We start from the raw sequence: 19,352 nt of genomic DNA, 5'->3' as shown, positions 1-19,352 counted from the left end.
CCCTTCCCCAAATACCAACTCAATGTTTACGTTTTAAAACTCACCAGCAAATTTAAAAAGCAGAACCTGGGAACCTAATCCCCGGATCGATCCATCCTTCTTTCCTTCCTTCCTTCCTTCCTTCCTTCCTTCCTTCCTTCCACCTCTCCAAAATCTCAGCAGGAAGGACAGAATTTGGGGGGCCAAAAAAAGTTTTTTTCCCCATTTCCAAAATTGAGCAGCTATTGGGAGGTGGGGTGGGAGAGAAGGGGATATACTGATGGCACACCTAGACCAGGGCGAAATTGATTTACCCAGGCAAGTCTCGTGAACGATAATTACTATTGTAGCTAAACTTTGGATCAGTCTACCGTAATCAGTTACGTTGTCAAAAAGGGCAATTAAATTCTTCCTGCTAATCACAGCTAGGTTTTTTGGGGGGCGGCTAGTCGTTATGAGCCCCGTTTTGGGCCTGTAATGTCTCCTGCACCAACCTGGAGGCAAAAAATGGGCAAGGGGGGCCTGGGCGTGTGGGGGAGGTCATGCATGCATGCGCAGTGGGTGGGGCAGGTGTGTGTGTGGGGGTCACACACACATTGCATTATGGGTGCGGGCATGTGTGGGTGCATACGTTCTCTGGCTTGAGCAGGAGGCTGGACTAGAAGATCTCCAAGGTCCCTCCCTTCCTCCCTTCCTGAAATGGTATAGGCTCTCTCGCTTGAGCCAGGGGCTGGACTAGAAGACCTCCAAGGTCCCTTCCAACTTCCTTCTTTCCATCCTTCCTTCCATGGTATAGGTTCTCCTGCTTGAATAGGGGGCTGGACTAGAAGATCTCCCCTCCCTGTGCCAAAACCTGGACTGGTTTTTCTTCTGATGTGCCTTGTGTGTCTTCAAAGCCCCCTCCGCGTGGCAGGGCCTCGACCCAGCAGCTCCTTGCCTAGGAACACCTGAAGTCTCCGCCACCATCGGGGAGCTCCTTCTCTCCTCGTGTTAATTATGAACACACAGGCACATCCTATTAGGCGAGGAAAAAGCCCACGCTGGTCTTGCAAATGACTGGGAATCTGCCTTTCTTGCCGGCAAAGCGAGATCCTTTCTTTCTTTCTTTTTTCATTCGCTCTACCTTCCCCTCCAACCGAGGAAGGTACTTAGCCTTTAAATCATCTTCCGCCCGAACAAAACGCCTTGAAATTTACATGTTCCAAGCAAGTTCAGGCACTCCACTTCGAATGCTACTTAGATGCCTGCTGCTTCCTCACCACGGAAGTGCCCCGGAGATCCGTTCTCATCCACTGCGTGTGCCGGTTCCCCCCCTCCTTTAAAAAAAAAAAAAAAACCTCAAAAGCCGGGCGAATGGATTAGCTACCCGACAAGACGCCAATTTCCCGCTCTTTGAGAATAATGAATGGAGGACACTTTGAAGAGGAGAGCAACGTTCTCGCAGAAGAAGGGGCAACTTTCCCCCCTCCTCTGGCAGCCTCCGCCCTCCCGGTATTTCTCTTAAAAGGAGCCCCCCCGAGACGTGAAATCTTCAGCCGGATTTCATGCTGTAAATGCCCAACCAAGGGCCACAAAAAAGGAAGGGGGAGAAAACACGTTTAGGGAAATGCAGTGAGGGCATCAAACCAGTTTCAACCTCAACCACAGAAGATCAGTGTTATGCTGCCCTTTCTGCACTCTTTCCCAAGTCTCGACATTTTTATTATTATTATTATTTTAAAAATGTATTGAGACTCTAGAAGAGGGATCGACAACCTTAAACACTCAAAAGAGCCATTTGGACCACCGAGAAGAAAACACCGGAAGCCACAAAACCCCTTTGGACATCTAAAATGAAGATCACACTGCGTGTATCGTTCATTTTTTAACCTTTATGCTAGGTATAAAAAAACCCGACAGTGTGTTGCATTTAGGAAATCAACGATACCGATAACGGAAAGCCGTAAAAAGTGTAACTGTGGTTTTAATGTTTTCAAAAAAATGTTGAATAAAATTTATTTATATTTAAAAAAAAGAAATTAATGATCTACCAGGGAGAAAACACACTTTTTTATTTCTGCATGCAACAAAAAACACGTTGAATTCTGAAATAAAAAAAAGATGGGTCGGAAAGCTCAATGAATCAACTGCACATTGGCGGTTGCGATGCATATTTTGAGTGACAGGGAGCCACAGCAGAGGGACGAAAGAGCCACATGCGGAGTGCAGAGAAGAGCAGCAAAGATGATTAGGGGCCTGGAGGCTCAAACGTACAAAGACCCCCTCAAGATCTTCTGCCTACTCCTAAAAAAGCAGCATCTGTCCAGTCTAAATGTTCACCAGGAAGCATCACAATAACTGCATTTTGGCTGGGGAACTCTGGAAGTCGAAGTTCCCCCATCTTCCATTGGCCAACAAGCACTGGTCTAAACCAATTATTGAATGCTGTTTGAATGCTGGGAGATCTTTCAGAAAACTTACGTGAGTCTTGAAATTGTTTAAACCCCTTTAGATCTTCAGGCAGCTCTCTAAGAGGAGGAGGCATGTATGCTTACCAGCAGTAGTCCAAGAGATGAGGAGGCAGGACCGGGATGTAGACGTGTTGCCAATACATTGGGTAAAGCAAGGAGGCCGAGCCGTGGACACAGGCAGTCAACTGAAAGCACAGAAATGACAAATATTACACCTCACCCTGACAAAACAGACTGCATCCAAAAGTAAATCAAGAATCCGAGGAAAAGTATTGCTCAAAGTTCCAATTTATTAAGAGAGACATATTGGCACATCTGGGAAAACCCGAATCTGAAAGCTTCCCGGTTTTCCCCACCCAGTTGAAGGTTCAAGATCCTGCCACCACACCCACAAGTCCATCCCATGGTCCAATCATCCACTGCCATGCTGGCAGCTTCCACCCATCCAATTCCGGTCAGGTGCAGAGACAAAGGATGACCTTGGCTTTCTAGAAAGAATGTTGTGATGGCTACATAGCATCTAACTCAGTACAATCCCCTCCTCCCATTTTCCCACCATAGAAAAGGCATAGTAGAATAATAGAAAGTGTGAAAATATCTACAGGCTGTCAGGATTCCTCTGCTAGACAACTAATCCCCACAACACTGTCAAACTATTTACTAAGTCTGCATTACTATTAGATTTTCCTTTATTTGTATGCCGCCCTTTTCCCTGGGGGGACTCAGGGCGGCTCACAATTCAAAAGGGGCGGGGGGAGACAAACAGTAGACAATATAACATGTTAAAAAAAGAGCACAACAGTCACACAGTTCGGGTGGGGCTACAATCTTAACCCCAGGCCAGCCGGGACAGCCAGATCTTTAAAGTGGCGCGGAAGGACTGGAGGGTGGTGAGGGTCCGAATCTCCACGGGGAGTTCATTCCAAAGGGTCGGAGCAGCCACCGAGAAGGCTCTCCTCCGCGTAGTTGCCAGTCTGCACTGGCTGGAAGATGGAATTCGGAGGAGGCCTAATCGATGCGATCGTATTGGTCTGGTGGAGGTAATTGGCAGTAGGCGGTCTCTCAAGTACCCAGGCCCACTACCATGAAGGGCTTTATAGGTGATAAGTAGCACCTTGAAGCGCACCCGGAGATCAACAGGTAGCCAGTGCAGCTCGCGGAGGATAGGTGCACTATTACTATGTACGGGTTTGGAATGGCGACCGGGCTCTTTCGCTCCGTTCAAACTTGGCGAAAGAGTGCTGGGAAGCCTTCCAAACGGACCGCAGAACTTTTGGAAAGGGTCCCTGGGAGAGCTTAAGATCTGCGGGACCTGAAGGAATCCAGATAGCTGGGGGCTATCACTTTCGGAGGCTTTTAGCCCTCGCAACGTTTAGCAGCCTTGAACCACCCGGCTGCGTGAGGGCGGCGACGCGCTGACGGTCGGCATTTTCTACCATTCTCGGATGCCTGGGTGTCCCTGGTGCTGCCCGCCCGACCTGGTGAGCCCCCTGACAAGGATTCGTCTGTTCATCTGTTGGCTCCTGGTTCCTGGCAGTCGTCTCCTGAGCAGCGGAACGGCAGCGGTTGAAATCGGAGGGAAAGCGTGGAGGGAAAGATGGCGGCACCAAACAGCTGATCCGCAGCATTTTACATCTTGGACGCCTCTTCCCTGGCCAGCCTGCTTGAGCTTGCTTGCGCCGAGTGACTGGTGAGCCCTGGTGACTGGTGAGCCCGGAAGGTTAATTTCAACTTAACTTTCCATTTTGAAAAAGGGGGTCGTCAGAAGCTGTACTGAGACCGCAGAGCGGCGGATTGAATGGCTGTGTTTGCCCCCGTCCCAGACGCCACCCCCCCTCGGTTCTATTTCTGCTCACCCTGTTATCTGTTGCCTTGCTCCTACGGCCCCTAGGAAAAGACCTGGCCGTCCTTGACTGACTGGTGTGCTTGCTCGGGCGGGGAAGAGGACGACGCCCTGAACCAAGCCCTGTATCATTGTGGCCTCCTCCGGACATTGCTCCTTGCCTCCCGCTCCAGCCATTAGGAGGAGTAGGATTGTGGCTGAGTTGGCGTGGGAGCAATAGAGGATGGCGGCCGCAGTGGCGAGGACTGGGCTTCGAAAACATCAGCACTCCCCTCCTCCTCTGCTAGAGTGGCTCAGGTCAGTTCCAAACTTTGGCCCCCCAGATTGGGGCCCTTACTCATCTTTAGGAAGGAGATTTCTAGGCATACAGCCCGCTGACCTTCATTGGAAGGGTGAGACTGAACGGTCGCCGCCTATGAACATTAGACTTTTACATCTTATCCTGCTTGCATACGGCCGCCTTATATACTACGCACTTTTGATCTGGTGGCCAAGGACGTCTCCCCAGGACATAGGAAGGGAGAGGAGCGGAGTACCTCTCCCCCCTCCTTTTCACATTGTTACACATTACAACTGCACAATTTTTAACTGGTATGGTGAGTGTATGGGATTTGCTTGTGATTGAATGAATGGCCCACTTTTTATTATTCCATTATTGTTGTATTTTATGTGTTTTAACTATCACGTGGGGATTGTCTGAGTGAACAAATGAGTGTGTTTGATTCGGAGGGCCTGCCGGGGAACGCGGGAGCCATAGGGGTGGTTGAGGGAACCACGGACACGGGAGTGGGCCGGAGCATCATGGTCGTAACAGGGAGGGGCAGATATGGCGGGGACTTTAGGGCTGGCCATTACCGGGGAAGGAGGGCTCGCTACGTCACAGAGATCCCTCCTTCCGGCCCTATGAGTCCCACTCCAAGGCCAGATGGCGCGAGTAATCAGGACCCTGGTCTCAGGCTGTTGTCGCTAAATGCCAGGTTTGTAGTTCACAAGGCTCCCCTCGTCCGGGACTTAATTTTAGACGAGAGGGCAGACCTGGCAAGTATTACTGAAACCTGGCTGGGCCTGGAGGGAGGAGTCCCCCTCGTAGAGATGTGCCCAGAGGGCTTTCAGGTGCTCCATCAGCCGAGAGCCCAGGGAAGGGGTGGAGGTGTGGCTATTGTTATCCGAGAGTCTCTAGTACCTCGTAGGATCCCTGCTCCGGAGCTTGTCGGGTGTGAGTCCCTGCTGGTGAAGTTGGACCTCAAGGGTCAAGTGGGTTTGCTGTTAACGTACCTGCCTCCCAACAGCATTGCAGCAGCCCTCCCCTCGCTCCTCGAGTCAGTAGCTGAGCTGGCAGTTGAGTTCCCCAGGCTTATGGTTCTGGGGGACTTCAATTTACCTACGCTCGGTGAACACTCTGACGGAGCGCAGGAGTTCATGGCTTCCATGACAGCCATGGGCTTGACCCAGGTAATTCGGGGCCCAACCCATTCAGCAGGTCACACGCTCGACCTCGTATTTCTCTCGGAGCAGTGGACTTGTGATCTTGGTCTGAGGGGCAGTGAGATCATACCCCTGTCGTGGTCAGACCATTGCCTACTGAGGCTTGACTTTTGGAGGCCAAACCTCCACTGTAGGGAGGAGGAACCGACCAGGACCCCTTATGGACTTATGGACCCCTTGAGGTTCCAGACGGAGCTTGGGGTTATTCCTGATACTCTCGCCCACAGTCCGGTGGAGACCCTGGTTGCTGCCTGGAATTCGGCAGCGACGGAGTCTCTTGACCGGATTGCGCCACTATGGCCGCTCCGAGGCTGTGGATCCAGGAGGCCCCCTTGGTTCACCGAGGAACTCCAGGAGAGGAAGCGCCGGAAGGGACGCCTAGAGCACTTGTGGAGATCCAACAAATCCAAATCAAGCCGAGCACTTCTAACATCGTGCATCAAGGATTACATCAGGGCAATTAGGATGGCAAAAAGAACTTATATTGCCACCTTGATCGCCTCCGCTGAGTCGCGCCCAGCCGCCCTGTTTAGGATAACCCGTTCCCTCCTAAATAGGAGGGATACGGGGGATCCCCTGCAGGGTAGGGCTGAGGATTACGTCCAGTTCTTAGCGGACAAAGTTGCTCGGTTTCGGTCGGAGTTGGACTCCGATTCTGCAGATCCAGCCGAGGCACAGGGGGATAATCTGGTAGACCATCGCTGGGTTGAGTTTCAGGATGTTGCCCCTGGGGACGTGGACAAGGCCATGAGAGCTGTGAGTGCCTCCACATGTGTACTGGACCCGTGCCCCTCCTGGCTGGTCGTTAACAGCAAGGAGGTGACACGGGGCTGGATCCTTTCCCCCCGCACTTAAAGCGACGGTGGTGAGACCCCTCCTGAAGAAACCATCTTTGGATCCAGCCATTCTTAACAATTATCATCCAGTCTCCAACCTCCCCTTTGTGGGGAAGGTTGTTGAGAAGGTGGTGGCCTTTCAGCTCCAGCGGTCCTTGGAGGAAGCTAGCTATCTTGACCCATTCCAGTCCAGCTTCAGGCCTGGCTACAGCACAGAAACCGCTTTGGTCGCATTGACCGATGACCTCTGGAGAGCCAGGGACAGAGGCTATGCCTCCATCCTGGTTCTCCTTGACCTCTCAGCGGCTTTCGATACCATCGACCATGGTATCCTTCTGCGACGACTGCGAGAGGTGGGGGTGGGAGGCACTGTTTTGCAGTGGTTCTCCTCTTACCTCTCGGACAGGTCGCAGTCGGTGTTAGTTGGAGGGCAGAGATCGACCCCTAGGCCCCTAACATATGGGGTGCCGCAGGATTCGGTCTTGTCCCCCCTACTTTTCAACATCTACATGAAACCGCTGGGCGAGATCATTCGGCGGCACGGGATAAAATACCACCAGTATGCGGACGATACTCAGTTGTATCTGTCCGCCCCGTGCCAACTCAATGAAGCGGTGGACGTGATGAACCAGGGACTTGAAGCTGTTAGGGACTGGATGATGGCTAACAGACTCGTGCTCAACCCAGATAAGACCGAGTGGCTGTTGTGTTTCCCTCCCACCAATTTGGCAAGTATTCCATCGCTCAGGCTGGGGGGTCAAACATTACACCCCTCAGACAGGGTCTGCAACTTGGGAGTCCTCCTGGACCCACAGCTGACTTTTGAACACCATTTGTCAGCTGTGACCAGGGGGGCATTTGCCCAGGGTCGCCTGGTGCACCAGTTGCGCCCCTACCTGAACCGGGAGGCTCTCACAACAGTCACTCATGCCCTTGTGACCTCTAGGCTGGAGTACTGCAATGTGCTCTACATGGGGCTGCCCTTGAGGAGTATTCGGCGACTTCAGCTAGTCCAGAATGCAGCCACGCGAGCGATTGTGGGTGCACCTCGCTTCACCCACATAACACCTATCCTCCGCGAGCTGCACTGGCTACCTGTCGATCTCCGGATACGCTTCAAGGTGCTACTTGTCACCCATAAAGCCCTCCATGGTAGTGGATCTGGGTACTTGAGAGACCGCCTACTGCCAATTACCTCCACACGACCTATTAGATCTCATCGATTAGGCCTCCTCCGAGTTCCATCTGCTGGTCAATGCCGACTGGCAACTACGCGGAGGAGAGCCTTCTCGGTGGTAGCTCCGACCCTATGGAACGATCTCCCCGTGGAGATTCGTACCCTCACCACCCTCCAGACCTTCCGCACAGCCCTCAGAATCTGGCTATCCCGTCAGGCCTGGGGCTAAGATTGTAACCCGCCCGAATGGTATGAATGTTGTGTTTTAATTATGTATTGTCTTATATGTAAAAAGTCTGTTTTCCCCCCTTTCCTTTGGATTGTGAGCCGCCCTGAGTCCCCCCAGGGAAAAGGGCGGCATATAAATAAACCTTCTAAATCTAAATCTAAATCTATTAATCTTCTCATCATTCCTATCACCCATCTCCTTCCATTTATGACTGTACGACTGTAACTTTGTTGTCTGTATCCTTATGATTTATATTGCTTCCTAGTATGATTTGATTGCTTATTTGTACCCTGTGACTATCATTAAGTATTGTACCTTATGGTTGCTTCTTCTAATATAAATGATTCTAGATAAAAACATGTTTAAACAATGGTAACCAAATGAGAATTATGGTACAGGGATAGTAAAATACATAACTTTTCTTTCTTGACTTACAATGTACAACATGATTTGAATGAAGTATATGTAAGGACTGTGGAAGATACGCACGGAATATATTTGTAACCAATTGATACGCTTTCAACAAGATGTAACGAAAGATGATTTTTTTTCCTTATTTTTTTTTTAACTAAAACAATAAAAAATTTTCTCAAAAAAAATATATATTGTACCTTATGATTCTTGACTAATGTATTTTTTTCTTTTTATGTACACTGGGAGCATATGCACCAAAGACAAATTGTGTGTCCAATCAGACTTGGCCAATAATGAATTCTATTCTATTCTATTCTATTCTACCATCAATCACAAGGTACAACACTCAGGGACTAAATACTAGGATAATAAATAAGCAACCAACATGCCTCATGCAATACAAACAACAAAGTTATACTCATAAGATGCTAAAGCAGTGGTAGTCAACCTGGTCCCTACCGCCCACTAGTGGGCGTTCCAGCTTTCCTGGTGGGCGGTAGGGGTTTGCTGTAACTCTGGTTTATAAATTTTATAAAGCAAAGTTACTTCCCTACTTTATAAATCACCATTACTGTGGAACCGATGGGCGCCTAGAAAATTTTACTACTAACAGTGATACAAAAGTGGGCGGCAGGTATAAAAAGGTTGACTACCCCTGTGCTAAAGGAATAGCTAATAGGAAAGCTGAGAAGGATAATAGTAACACAGCCCTACTATGTGGCTTGACATCCTAAGGGATTAGACAATGTGATGGGAATTAGTTGTTCAGCAGAGGGATGGCACGGAGGGGGGGAAAAACTATTCTTCTGTCTTGTTGCTCTGGTGTGCAATGTATAATGTCATTTTGAGGGTAGGAGTTGAAACATTTTATGCCCAGGATGTAGATATTTTCACAGCCCTCTTTTTGACTCCTGCAGTGTTCAGGTCCTCAATGGAAGGCAGGATGGTAGCCATTGTTTTTTCTGCAGTTGTGATTCTCCTCTGAAGTCCGTGTCTGTCTTGTTGGGTTGCAGAGCCTAACCAGACAGTGATGGAGGTGCAGATGACAGACTCAATCATCCCTCTGTAGAACAGAATCAGCAGCTTCTTGGGCAGTTTGAGCTTCCTGAGGTTGACACAGGAAGAACATTATTTCTTGTGCTTTTCTGATGACGTTTCTTGACATTTTCGGTGTCCATTTCAAGTCCTGAGATATTTTAGAACCCAGAAACCTGGAAGGTCTCGATACTGTGTCATCTAGTATTGGAAGAGGTGGTAGAATAGGAGATCTTCTTCTAAAATCATAAGACTAAAAACTCAAAAAACTCATAGACTATTGAACCACCTCCCAAGACTTGGCTTCATAAAAATCAAAAGCAAGGAGGGATAAGTGAAAACAAGCCACCACAAAGCCATCTCCGGGAGGTATTCAAACACAAAAGCTTGAAGACACCCACCAACTGCTCCTGCAATTTTATTCGCTCGCAATCCCCATACTTTCATTGTTGTTGTTGTTGTTGTTGTTGTCAGTTGCGAAGTTGTGTCCTACCCATCACGACCTCATGGACAACGTTCCTCCAGGCCTTCCTGTCTTCTCCCATCCCCCGGAGTCCATTCAATCTCACGCCGACTGTTTTGGTGACTTCATCCAGGTTGTGAACGAACCAGTTATTCTGCCAATGGGTTTTCAGGTAAGTATCCTGCATTTTCCTTAATGTAGGAGGTGACCAGGCTGAGCCTGAGGGTGGGGTCAAATGCATCATCAGTCTGGAATCTCCATAGGTCCACCTCCATAAGTCCAGCCTCCTTTGAAGTCCATTGACATTATCTGGTGCCATTTCTCCTTGACCACTAATAGTTCAGATTAGGTTGCATGAAATAAACTGTTGTTGTTCGTTGCGAAGTCGTGTCTGACCCATCGCGACCCCATGGACAACGTTCCTCCAGGCCTTCCCGTCCTCTATTATCCTCCAGAATCCATTGAAGCTTACGCCGACAGCTTCAGTGACTCCATCCAGCCACCTCCTTCTCTGTCGTCCCCTTCTTCTATTGCCCTCCATCGTTCCCAGCATGAGCCTCTTCTCCAGGGAGTCCTTCCTTCTCATTAGGTGGCCAAAGTCTTTGAGTTTCCTCTTCAGGATCTGGCCTTCTAAAAAGCAGTCAGAGTAGATCTCTAAGACTGATCGGTTGGATTGCATTGCAGTCCAAGGGACTCACAGGAGTCTTCTCCAGCATCAGAGTTCAAAGTCCTCCATTCTTTGCGCGCTCAGCCTTCCTTATGGTCCAACCTTCACAGCCATCCATTGCAACTGGGGAAACTATAGCCTTGACTAGACTCACTTTTGTTGGCAAGGTGATGTCTCTGCTTTTTTAGTCTGCTGTCTAGATTTTCCATCGCTTTCCTCCCCAGGAGCAAGCGTCTTTTGATTTCTTGGCTGCAGATACTTTCATTAGTTAAATGTTCCTCCCTACAAGATGTTTTCTTCAGCAGGATGTTGGCCAAACTTGGTATGTTTGGAAGATGTTGGCCAAAGGTGCTGAAATGGAGCTTGGGACTTTGGAAAATCCAAAGCAGGAAAACAGCCATTAAAAAAAACTCTCTAAAAATAACATAATTTTTGAGGTCATTTACTGCTTCAACAACGGATGCTTCTCTTGTCTTGTCCTCCCCTCTTCTCCACAATTACACCCAAGGAAAAGACAGACGAGGAAGGATATTCCCTAAGTGGGCTTTATGACCGAGAAAGCAGCTTTTTAATGCAAAAACCAGAATTTTATTCTATATAATGCCGGCGTTGTGCTCCTAATTCGGAATTCCTGCCTGAATTATAAGAATTTCTAAGAACCCTGCGTGGGTGTAGATATGCGGATCTGCTAAACTTTTCTTCTAAATCCCTTTTGACAAAAGAAAAAACGTTTCCTTAATAGCAGTTCTTAATAATCTTCACCTGAAGAACAAGAGGCTTAGCTATGTAAGAGCTCTAGTTAGGAAAAGAACGGAGCGTAAGAACTCTGAATGAAAACGTGGGATCAATTGGCTAATTGCCCACGGGCGAACGCATTTCAAAATTCACCCTCATCATCCATCCCCACGCTCCTTTGTGACAATAAATATGGGTTTGGTGAACATACTAGAAAATTAATCTCTTTTTGTTTTGTTTGAAATGGCAGGCAAGGTTATCGTAAAAGTACCCCCATTTTTTTTTTCAACTGCTGGTTTTGCTAGAAGTCAGTTCAATTAATACTATTGGGTATATACATATTTTGTCACGTTCATGTAGTGTATATTGGTGGTGCTCACCCTTTGAGAGCTGCATGCAGGGAAATTTCATTTTTAATGTGTGCCCATCAGTACATTCAAAGTGACAATAAAGTTATTCTTCTATTCTATTCTATTCTATGTTCTATTCTATTTTCTATTCTATTCTAAGTCTTATTCTTAATTTTTGTTATTCTATTTTCTATTCTATTCTATTTTCTATTCTTATTCTTTATTCTATTCTATTCTTTTTCTTTCTTGTTCTGTTCTATTTTCTATCCTATTCTTATTTTTTCTTATTCTATTTTCTATTCTATTCTCTATTCTTATTCTTTATTCAATTCTATTCTTATTTTTTTCTTTTTCATTTTTATTCTTATTTTTTCTTGTTCTGTTCTATTTTCTACTCTATTCTATTTTCTATTCTTATTCTTTATTCTATTCTATTCTTTTTCTTTCTTGTTCTGTTCTATTCTATTTTCTATCCTATTCTTATTTTTTCTTATTCTATTCTATTTTCTATTCTATTCTATTTTCTATTCTTATTCTTTATTCAGTTCTATTCTTATTTTTTCTTGTCCTATTCTATTCTTATTTTTTCTTGTTCTGTTCTATTTTTTATTCTATTCTTATTTTTTCTTATTCTATTCTATTCTAATTCTTATTCTTTCTTGTTCTGTTCTATTCTATTCTCTATTCTACACTCTATTCCATTCTACATTCTATTCTATTCTACATCCTATCCTATCCTACCCTACCCTATCCTCAAAATCAGGATGTGGAGCCTCTTCAAACCCAGACAATAGTAGATGACTAAGTCAAAAGCATTAGAGAGGAGGAAAGAAATTAATTTGCCATTTATCAACGAGAAAGCAAAATGAAATGAAATGAACAAAAGAACCTCTATCCCCCAATCAATACCTATTTACGGAGCCAAACAGCTAGAAAATCTTAATGTTTTTTTTTTATAAAGACAAATAACCAAGAGCAACCTATTGCTACTGCTAACAACCTTACAAACTACAGATCTAAACACTGAACTGGAAAACTGCAGAGAGTAAAGCGAAGTCGTATTTTTATATATTAGTAATGCAAGGGGACCGGGGCTTAAGTGAGATGCAGCTTTCATCTTTTGGGCCCTTGATGGACTCTTAAGTAGCATTAAGGCAGCATCCTTATCAGAGAAAATTGCGGAAAACCGAGATTCTTATCATGCCCCATTTGAGTTCCCCGAGAGGTCAGGAGGAGATCCATCTGAAAGCATCGTTTATCCATTCTTTTCTTCTTCTATTTTTCCGCCTCCAGACAACAAGCAAACAACAATCTATCCTTCTATGCGGGAGTACAAAAACAACAGAGCGTTGTCAATGTTTTTTTTCCCCGAAGCACTGACCTCAAGAAAGAAAAGTTTGCATTTTCCATGCAAAGAAGCTTCCTGGGGCAAGTTTTATTATCTAGACCACTGTAGCTGTATGGAAAATAATGCCGGTGTTGCTATTATTTTGTTACTGTGTTTCCCCAAAAATAAGACTGGGTCTTATATAAATTTTTTCTCCAAAAGATGCATTAGGACTTAGACTATATTGCCAAAAGTATTTGCTCACCCATCCAAATAATCAGAACCAGATGTTCCAATCCTTCCCGTGGCCACAGGTGTATAAAATCAAGGACCTAGGCATGCAGACTGTTTTGACAAACATTTGTGAAGGAATGGGTCGCTCTCAGGAGCTCAGTGAATCCCAGCATGGAACTGTGATAGGATGCCACCTGTGCAACAAATCCAGTCGTGAAATTCCCTCGCTCCTAAATATCCCACAGTCAACTGTCAGCTGTATTAGAAGAATGTGGAAGTGTTTGGGAACGACAGCAACTCAGCCACGAAGTGGTAGGCCACGGAAACTCGTCCAACATCAGTGTGTGACCTCACAAATGCGCTTCTGGAAGAATGGTCAAAAGTCCTTATAAACCCACTCCTGAACCTTGTGGACAGACTTCCCAGAAGAGCTGAAGCTGTTATAGCTGCATATTGAACCCTATGGATTAGGAATGGGAGGTCACTTACAGTAAGTTCATAGGCAAGTAAAGACAGGGGAGCGAATACTTTTGGCAACAGAGTGTATTTTCCGGTTCGGTCTTGTTTTCAGGGAAATACGGTACTAAATGCATCCGTCTGCCTGCTGAACATAACTGGGGCTTATTTTGGGGGGTAGATCTTATATTACGAGCATCCTGGAAAACTTCTAACAAGGCTAGATTTGCCCATTAGGCTCCACTGCTACTGTTTCCACCAGAAACTCAGACTGAAAGGAAAGTTAAGCTTAAAGGAAAGATAAAGGTTCCCCTCGCACACATATGTGCTAGTCGTTCCCGACTCTAGGGGGCGGTGCTCATCTCTGTTTCAAAGCCAAAGAGTCAGCGCTGTCCGAAGACATCTCCATGGTCATGTGGCCAGCATGACTAAACACCGAAGGCGCTCGGAACGCTGTTCCCTTCCCACCAAAGGTGGTTCCTATTTATCTACTCGCCTTTTTACATGATTTCGAACTGCTCGGTTGGCAGAAGCTGGGACAAGTCACGGGAGCTCACTCTGTTATGTGGTGCTAGGAATTCGAACTGCTGAGTTAAGTTAAGCTGAAGCACCACCAATTTCTTTTCCAAACTTACCGTGCTCAATTTACTGCAGCAGATGAGAATGCGGCGTTCGTAGAGCATGCTCGCATACAAATGCAACATATTGTTGACGTCGACAGCTACGAAATACTCAGTCAGATTTCTCTAGGAAGAAAAAGAAGCGAAGGGTGTTTAGGAAATTGTCGTGGAGTGGCAGTCCACAATTTTGACTCTCAAGCTAGCATCTATGATGGGATAGAAACCTTAATCAATCTATCAGAACAGAGCTGGAAGGAACCTTGGAGGTCTTCTACTCCAACCCCCTGCTCACACAGGAGGCCTTAGACCATTTCAATCAATCAATCAATTAGAATAGAGCTGGAAAGGAACTTGGAGGTCTTCTAGTCCAGGCCCCTTCTCAAGCAGGAGAACCTATACTTCATTACATACACTATATTTCAGATAAGTGGTGTCTAATCTCTTCTTAAAAACCTCCAGTGATGGAGCACTACTACTGCTACTACCACCACCACTGGTTAATTATCCTCCCTGTTAGGAGGTTTCTCCTTAATTCCAGGTTGCTTCTCTCCTTGGTAAGTTTCCATCCATTTTTTTTCCTCTTAAAAAATAAGTTGATGCCCTCTTCTTCTTTTTTGGCAGTCCGACAAGTACTGGAATACTGTTATCATGTCACCCCTGGTCCAGCTTTTCTCTAAGGTAAAGGTAAAGGTTCCCCTTGCACATATGTGCTAGTCATTCCCGACTCTAGGGGGCGGTGCTCATCTCTGTTTCAAAGCCAAAGAGCCAGCGCTATCCGAAGACGTCTCCGTGGTCATGTGGCCGGCATGACTCAATACCGAAGGCGCATGGAACGCTGTTCCCTTCCCACCAAAGGTGGTCCCTATTTTTCTACTTGCATTTTTTAACGTGCTTTCAAACTGCTAGGTTGGCAGAAGCTGGGACAAGTCACAGGAGCTCACTCCGTTAGGTGGAATTAGGGATTCGAACCGCCGAACTGCTGACCTTTCTGATCAACAAACGCAGCCATTGAGCCACCATGTCCCTAGCTTTTCTCTAGCTTTTCTTTAGACTGGCCTAAATAATGGAAAATGATCTGTGTAATCTTAACACAACCCAAAGGATCAATATTTGATGACCTTCCTTTGAGGTTTCTGCAAGACTTGTCCACTGATAAAAACATACACTTTCCTACAAGGCAGACAGAGGGATTAAGACCTCGAGGGTTCCAGGGTGAGGACCATGGACAGCGCCTAACAACCTCCATAGCTTCTTCTTGGTTTCACTCAAGCTTTGCTGGGCAGCTAAGAGGACAACGATTCAGAAGAAGGGGCTAGGACCATGAAGGGAAACCTGTGACAAAAGTGCCAGAGGTGGCATACAGAGCTTTCTCTATGGGCACGTGCCCCGTTGCCAGCTGGTCTTCCTGGATACCGAAGTGCCAGAAAACAGCCTGTTTGGGGGTGTTTTTAGGCTGATTTTTGGGCCAAAAATGGTCCGGAAACCAGCCTGAAAATGCCCCCAAAACAGCCAAAAAACAGGCCGTTTTGGGGGCATTTTAAGGCTGTTTTTCAGGCCCAAAACAATCCAGAAACCAGCCTGAAAAAGGCCCCAAATTAGCCAAAAACAAGCCATTTTGGGGGCATTTTAAGCCTGTTTTTCAGGCCAAAAACGGTTCAGAAACCAGCCTGAAAATGGCCCCAAAAGAGGCCATTTTCCGGGGCCTTTTTAGGTTGTTTTTTGGGCCAAAAATGGTCCAAGAAACTGGCCTGAAAGTGGCCCGAAAAACAACCAAAAAACAGGCAGGCGTGTGCTGTCTAGCTGGTTTTTGAGTCTCCGGTGCCCTGGTGCATGCACAAGCATTCCAGTTTGGGCACTCGGTGCTGAAAAGTTCGCCATCCCTGGGCTAGGAGAATAACTTAAGACTTTGTTTCAAAATAAACCTGTTCAACTGGCGTTCAGTTCCTCCCTCCCCGTGGTTCCTACTCCATCTGTGCTGATTAGCGAGATGTTTGTTTCTAAACAGAAACTGCTTAGAAATAGTAGCCACTTCCTGCCACTGTGGTACAGATACAACAGCAGCTCGCGGAAATAACTTGGCAGGACTCTAAAAAAGAAAAGGCAATCTTCGTGCTCACCCAGATGCTAAATTCAACCCATCAAAAGGGAACTGGAAGGGATCTTGGAGGTCTTCTAGTCCAACCCCGCTGCTCAAGCAGGAGGCCCTACACAATTTGCTGCCCCAAATGGCTAAGAGATCCAAACTAAAACTGACAAACAAGCCTTCTAATTCTGATCTCTGAGCACTTCCATAAATCTTGATTTCTCCTGATATTCCCCCCCCCCACTTATTCCTAACTAGCTGGATACCCGTGCTTCGCTATGAAACTATGTGGTCGGGCTTGATAAATTGACACTTAAAGCTTGAAAATTAATGTAGAATGTCTAACTCCTTAGCGTGTTAATACAAGGCAACTGGCAGTTGGAACAGAGCTCCTTTCAGGTGGGGAAGGGGAGTAGAATGTCTAACTCCTTAGCATCAGAGCGTGTTAATATAAGGCAACTGGCAGTTGGAACAGAGCTCCTTTCAGATGGGAAGGGGGAGTAGAATGTCTAACTCCTTAGCATCAGAGTGTTAATATAAGGCAACTGGCAGTTGGAACAGAGCTCCTTTCAGGTGGGGAGGGGGAATAGAATGTCTAACTCCTTAGCATCAGAGCGTGTTAATATAAGGCAACCGGCAGTTGGAACAGGGCTCCTTTCAGGTGGGGAGGGGGAGTAGAATGTCCAACTCCTTAGCATCAGAGTGTTAATATAAGGCAACTGGCAGTTGGAACAGAGCTCCTTTCAGGTGGGGAGGGGGAGTAGAATGTCTAACTCCTTAGCATTAGAGCGTGTTAATATAATACTATATAAGAAATACTGATGATCTGATGGTCATTTCAACAAATCCTTTCTTAGTGAGCAGCTAGAAGCCAAATTTCAAGTTTGTATGCTTTATGGTTCTGGAGATTTCATGATGAGTGAGCTTTTATATATATATAGAAAATGTATGAATTCTGGAATCCCATATATGGTTACATCATTTACGAAGAGTCACGTACACACACACACACACACACACACACACACACACACACACACCAGAGACTTACATTTTCGGGGATGCTGGGAAGTTCCCTGGTGTCGGGCACCGTAAAGTAAGAATGCTGAAGGGGAAAGGCAGGGAGAAAGAAAGAGAAAAAACGCACCTCAGATTTCCATTTATTTTGACATATTTATGCTCTACTACAGTGATTACAAAACTCGATAACTTGATTGGGTGAGGACATATAAATTTATAAATTTACAGAAGAAGAGAGGGGTTATAAGACACTCCCCCATATATTCTACCTGAACTGTAACTGGTCTCCAGCCACTTCAACCTTGAACACTGAGAGCCAGTTATGTTATCTGATCTCGCATTTTTAAATTTTAATCAACTGCGCAATTGATTTTATTTTCCTCCTTTTCTTTCATCTTTTTTTTCCTCTCTTTGTATGGGATATGCATGGGATACGTATGAGATGAATGAATGTCCCACTTTTTACTATTATATTGTTGTAATTTTCTGTGTTTTAACTTTTACGTGGGGACTGCTTGGGGGAGTGCATGGGTATGTATGATTTGGAGGACCTGCCAGGGGATGCGGGGGCCATGGGGGTGGTTGAGGGGACCAGAGACACGGGAGAGGGTCGGAGTATCACGGTCGTAACAGGGAGGGGCAGATATGGCGGGGACTTTAGGGCAGGCCATTACCGGGGAAGGAGGGTTCGCTACATTACAGAGATCCCTCCTTCCGGCCCTATGAGTCCCACTCCGAGACCAGATGGCGCAAGTAATCAGGACCCTGGACTCAGGCTGCTGTCGCTAAATGCCAGGTCTGTGGTACATAAAGCTCCTCTCGTCCGGGACTTAATTTTAGACGAGAGGGCAGACCTGGCATGTATTACTGAAACCTGGCTGGGCCCAGAGGGAGGAGTCCCCCTCGTAGAGATGTGCCCAGAAGGATTTCAGGTGCTGCACCAGCCGAGAGCCCAGGGAAGGGGTGGGGGTGTGGCTATTGTTATCCGGGAGTCATTAGCTCCTCGTAGGGTCCCTGCTCCGGAGCTTGTCGGGTGTGAGTCTCTGCTGGTAAAGTTGGACCTCAAGGGTCAAGTGGGTCTGCTGTTAACGTACCTGCCTCCCAACAGCGTTGCAGCAGCCCTCCCCTCGCTCCTCGAGTCGGTAGCCGAGCTGGCAATTGAGTTCCCTAGGCTGATGGTCCTGGGGGACTTCAATTTGCCGTCGCTCGGTGAACACTCTGATGGGGCGCAGGAGTTCATGGCTTCCATGACGGCCATGGGCTTGACCCAAGTAATCCGGGGCCCAACCCATTCAGCGGGTCACATGCTCGACCTCGTATTCCTCTCGGAGCAGTGGATTTGTGATCTTGGTCTGAGGGGTAACGACATCATACCCCTGTCGTGGTCAGACCACTGCCTACTGAGGCTTGACTTCCGGAGACCAAACCCCCACTGTAGGGAGGAGGAACCGACCAGGTGGTTCCGCCCCAGGCGACTTATGGAGCCGTTAAGGTTCCAGACGGAGCTTGGGGTCATTCCTGATACTTTCGCCCACAGTCCGGTAGAGACTCTGGTTGCTGCTTGGCACTCGGCAGCATCGGAAACCCTTGACCGGATTGCGCCACTACAGCCCCTCCGAGGCGGCGGATCCCGGAGACCTCCTTGGTTCACCGAGGAACTCCGGGAGATGAAGCGCCGGAGGAGATGCCTAGAGCACCTATGGAGGTCCGATAAGTCCGAATCGAACCGAGCAATGGTAACCATCAGCACCAAGGAATACACCAGGGCACTTAGGGCAGCGAAAAGATCTTATATAGCCACCTTGGTTGCGTCCGCTGAGTCCTGCCCAGCCGCCCTGTTTAGGATAACCCGCTCCCTACTAAATAGGAGGGAAGCGAGGGAACCCTTGCAGGGCAGAGCTGAGGATTATGCCCAATTCTTAGCAGACAAAATTGCTCGGTTTCAGTCG

General features: G+C 47.0%; 1 protein-coding gene across 3 annotated transcripts in view; it reads right to left on the bottom strand.

Moving 5' to 3' along the window:
- Window positions 1–19,352, bottom strand: part of DENND1A (DENN domain containing 1A) — a 257,523-nt gene that overhangs the window by 101,865 nt on the left and 136,306 nt on the right. For all 3 annotated transcript variants that reach the window (XM_032232687.1, XM_032232685.1, XM_032232686.1), the window contains exons 8-10: window positions 17,435–17,488; window positions 14,316–14,426; window positions 2,514–2,614 (exon numbers count right to left, since the gene is read on the bottom strand). In XM_032232687.1, coding sequence (XP_032088578.1) covers window positions 2,514–2,614; window positions 14,316–14,426; window positions 17,435–17,488 — 266 coding nt within the window. The remainder of the gene's footprint in view (window positions 1–2,513; window positions 2,615–14,315; window positions 14,427–17,434; window positions 17,489–19,352) is intronic.

This window comes from Thamnophis elegans, chromosome 16 (genome assembly GCF_009769535.1).
Source record: "Thamnophis elegans isolate rThaEle1 chromosome 16, rThaEle1.pri, whole genome shotgun sequence".
In the NCBI taxonomy this organism is placed as follows: Eukaryota; Metazoa; Chordata; class Lepidosauria; order Squamata; family Colubridae; genus Thamnophis; species Thamnophis elegans.
This window is presented reverse-complemented; position numbering and strand designations above follow the sequence as displayed.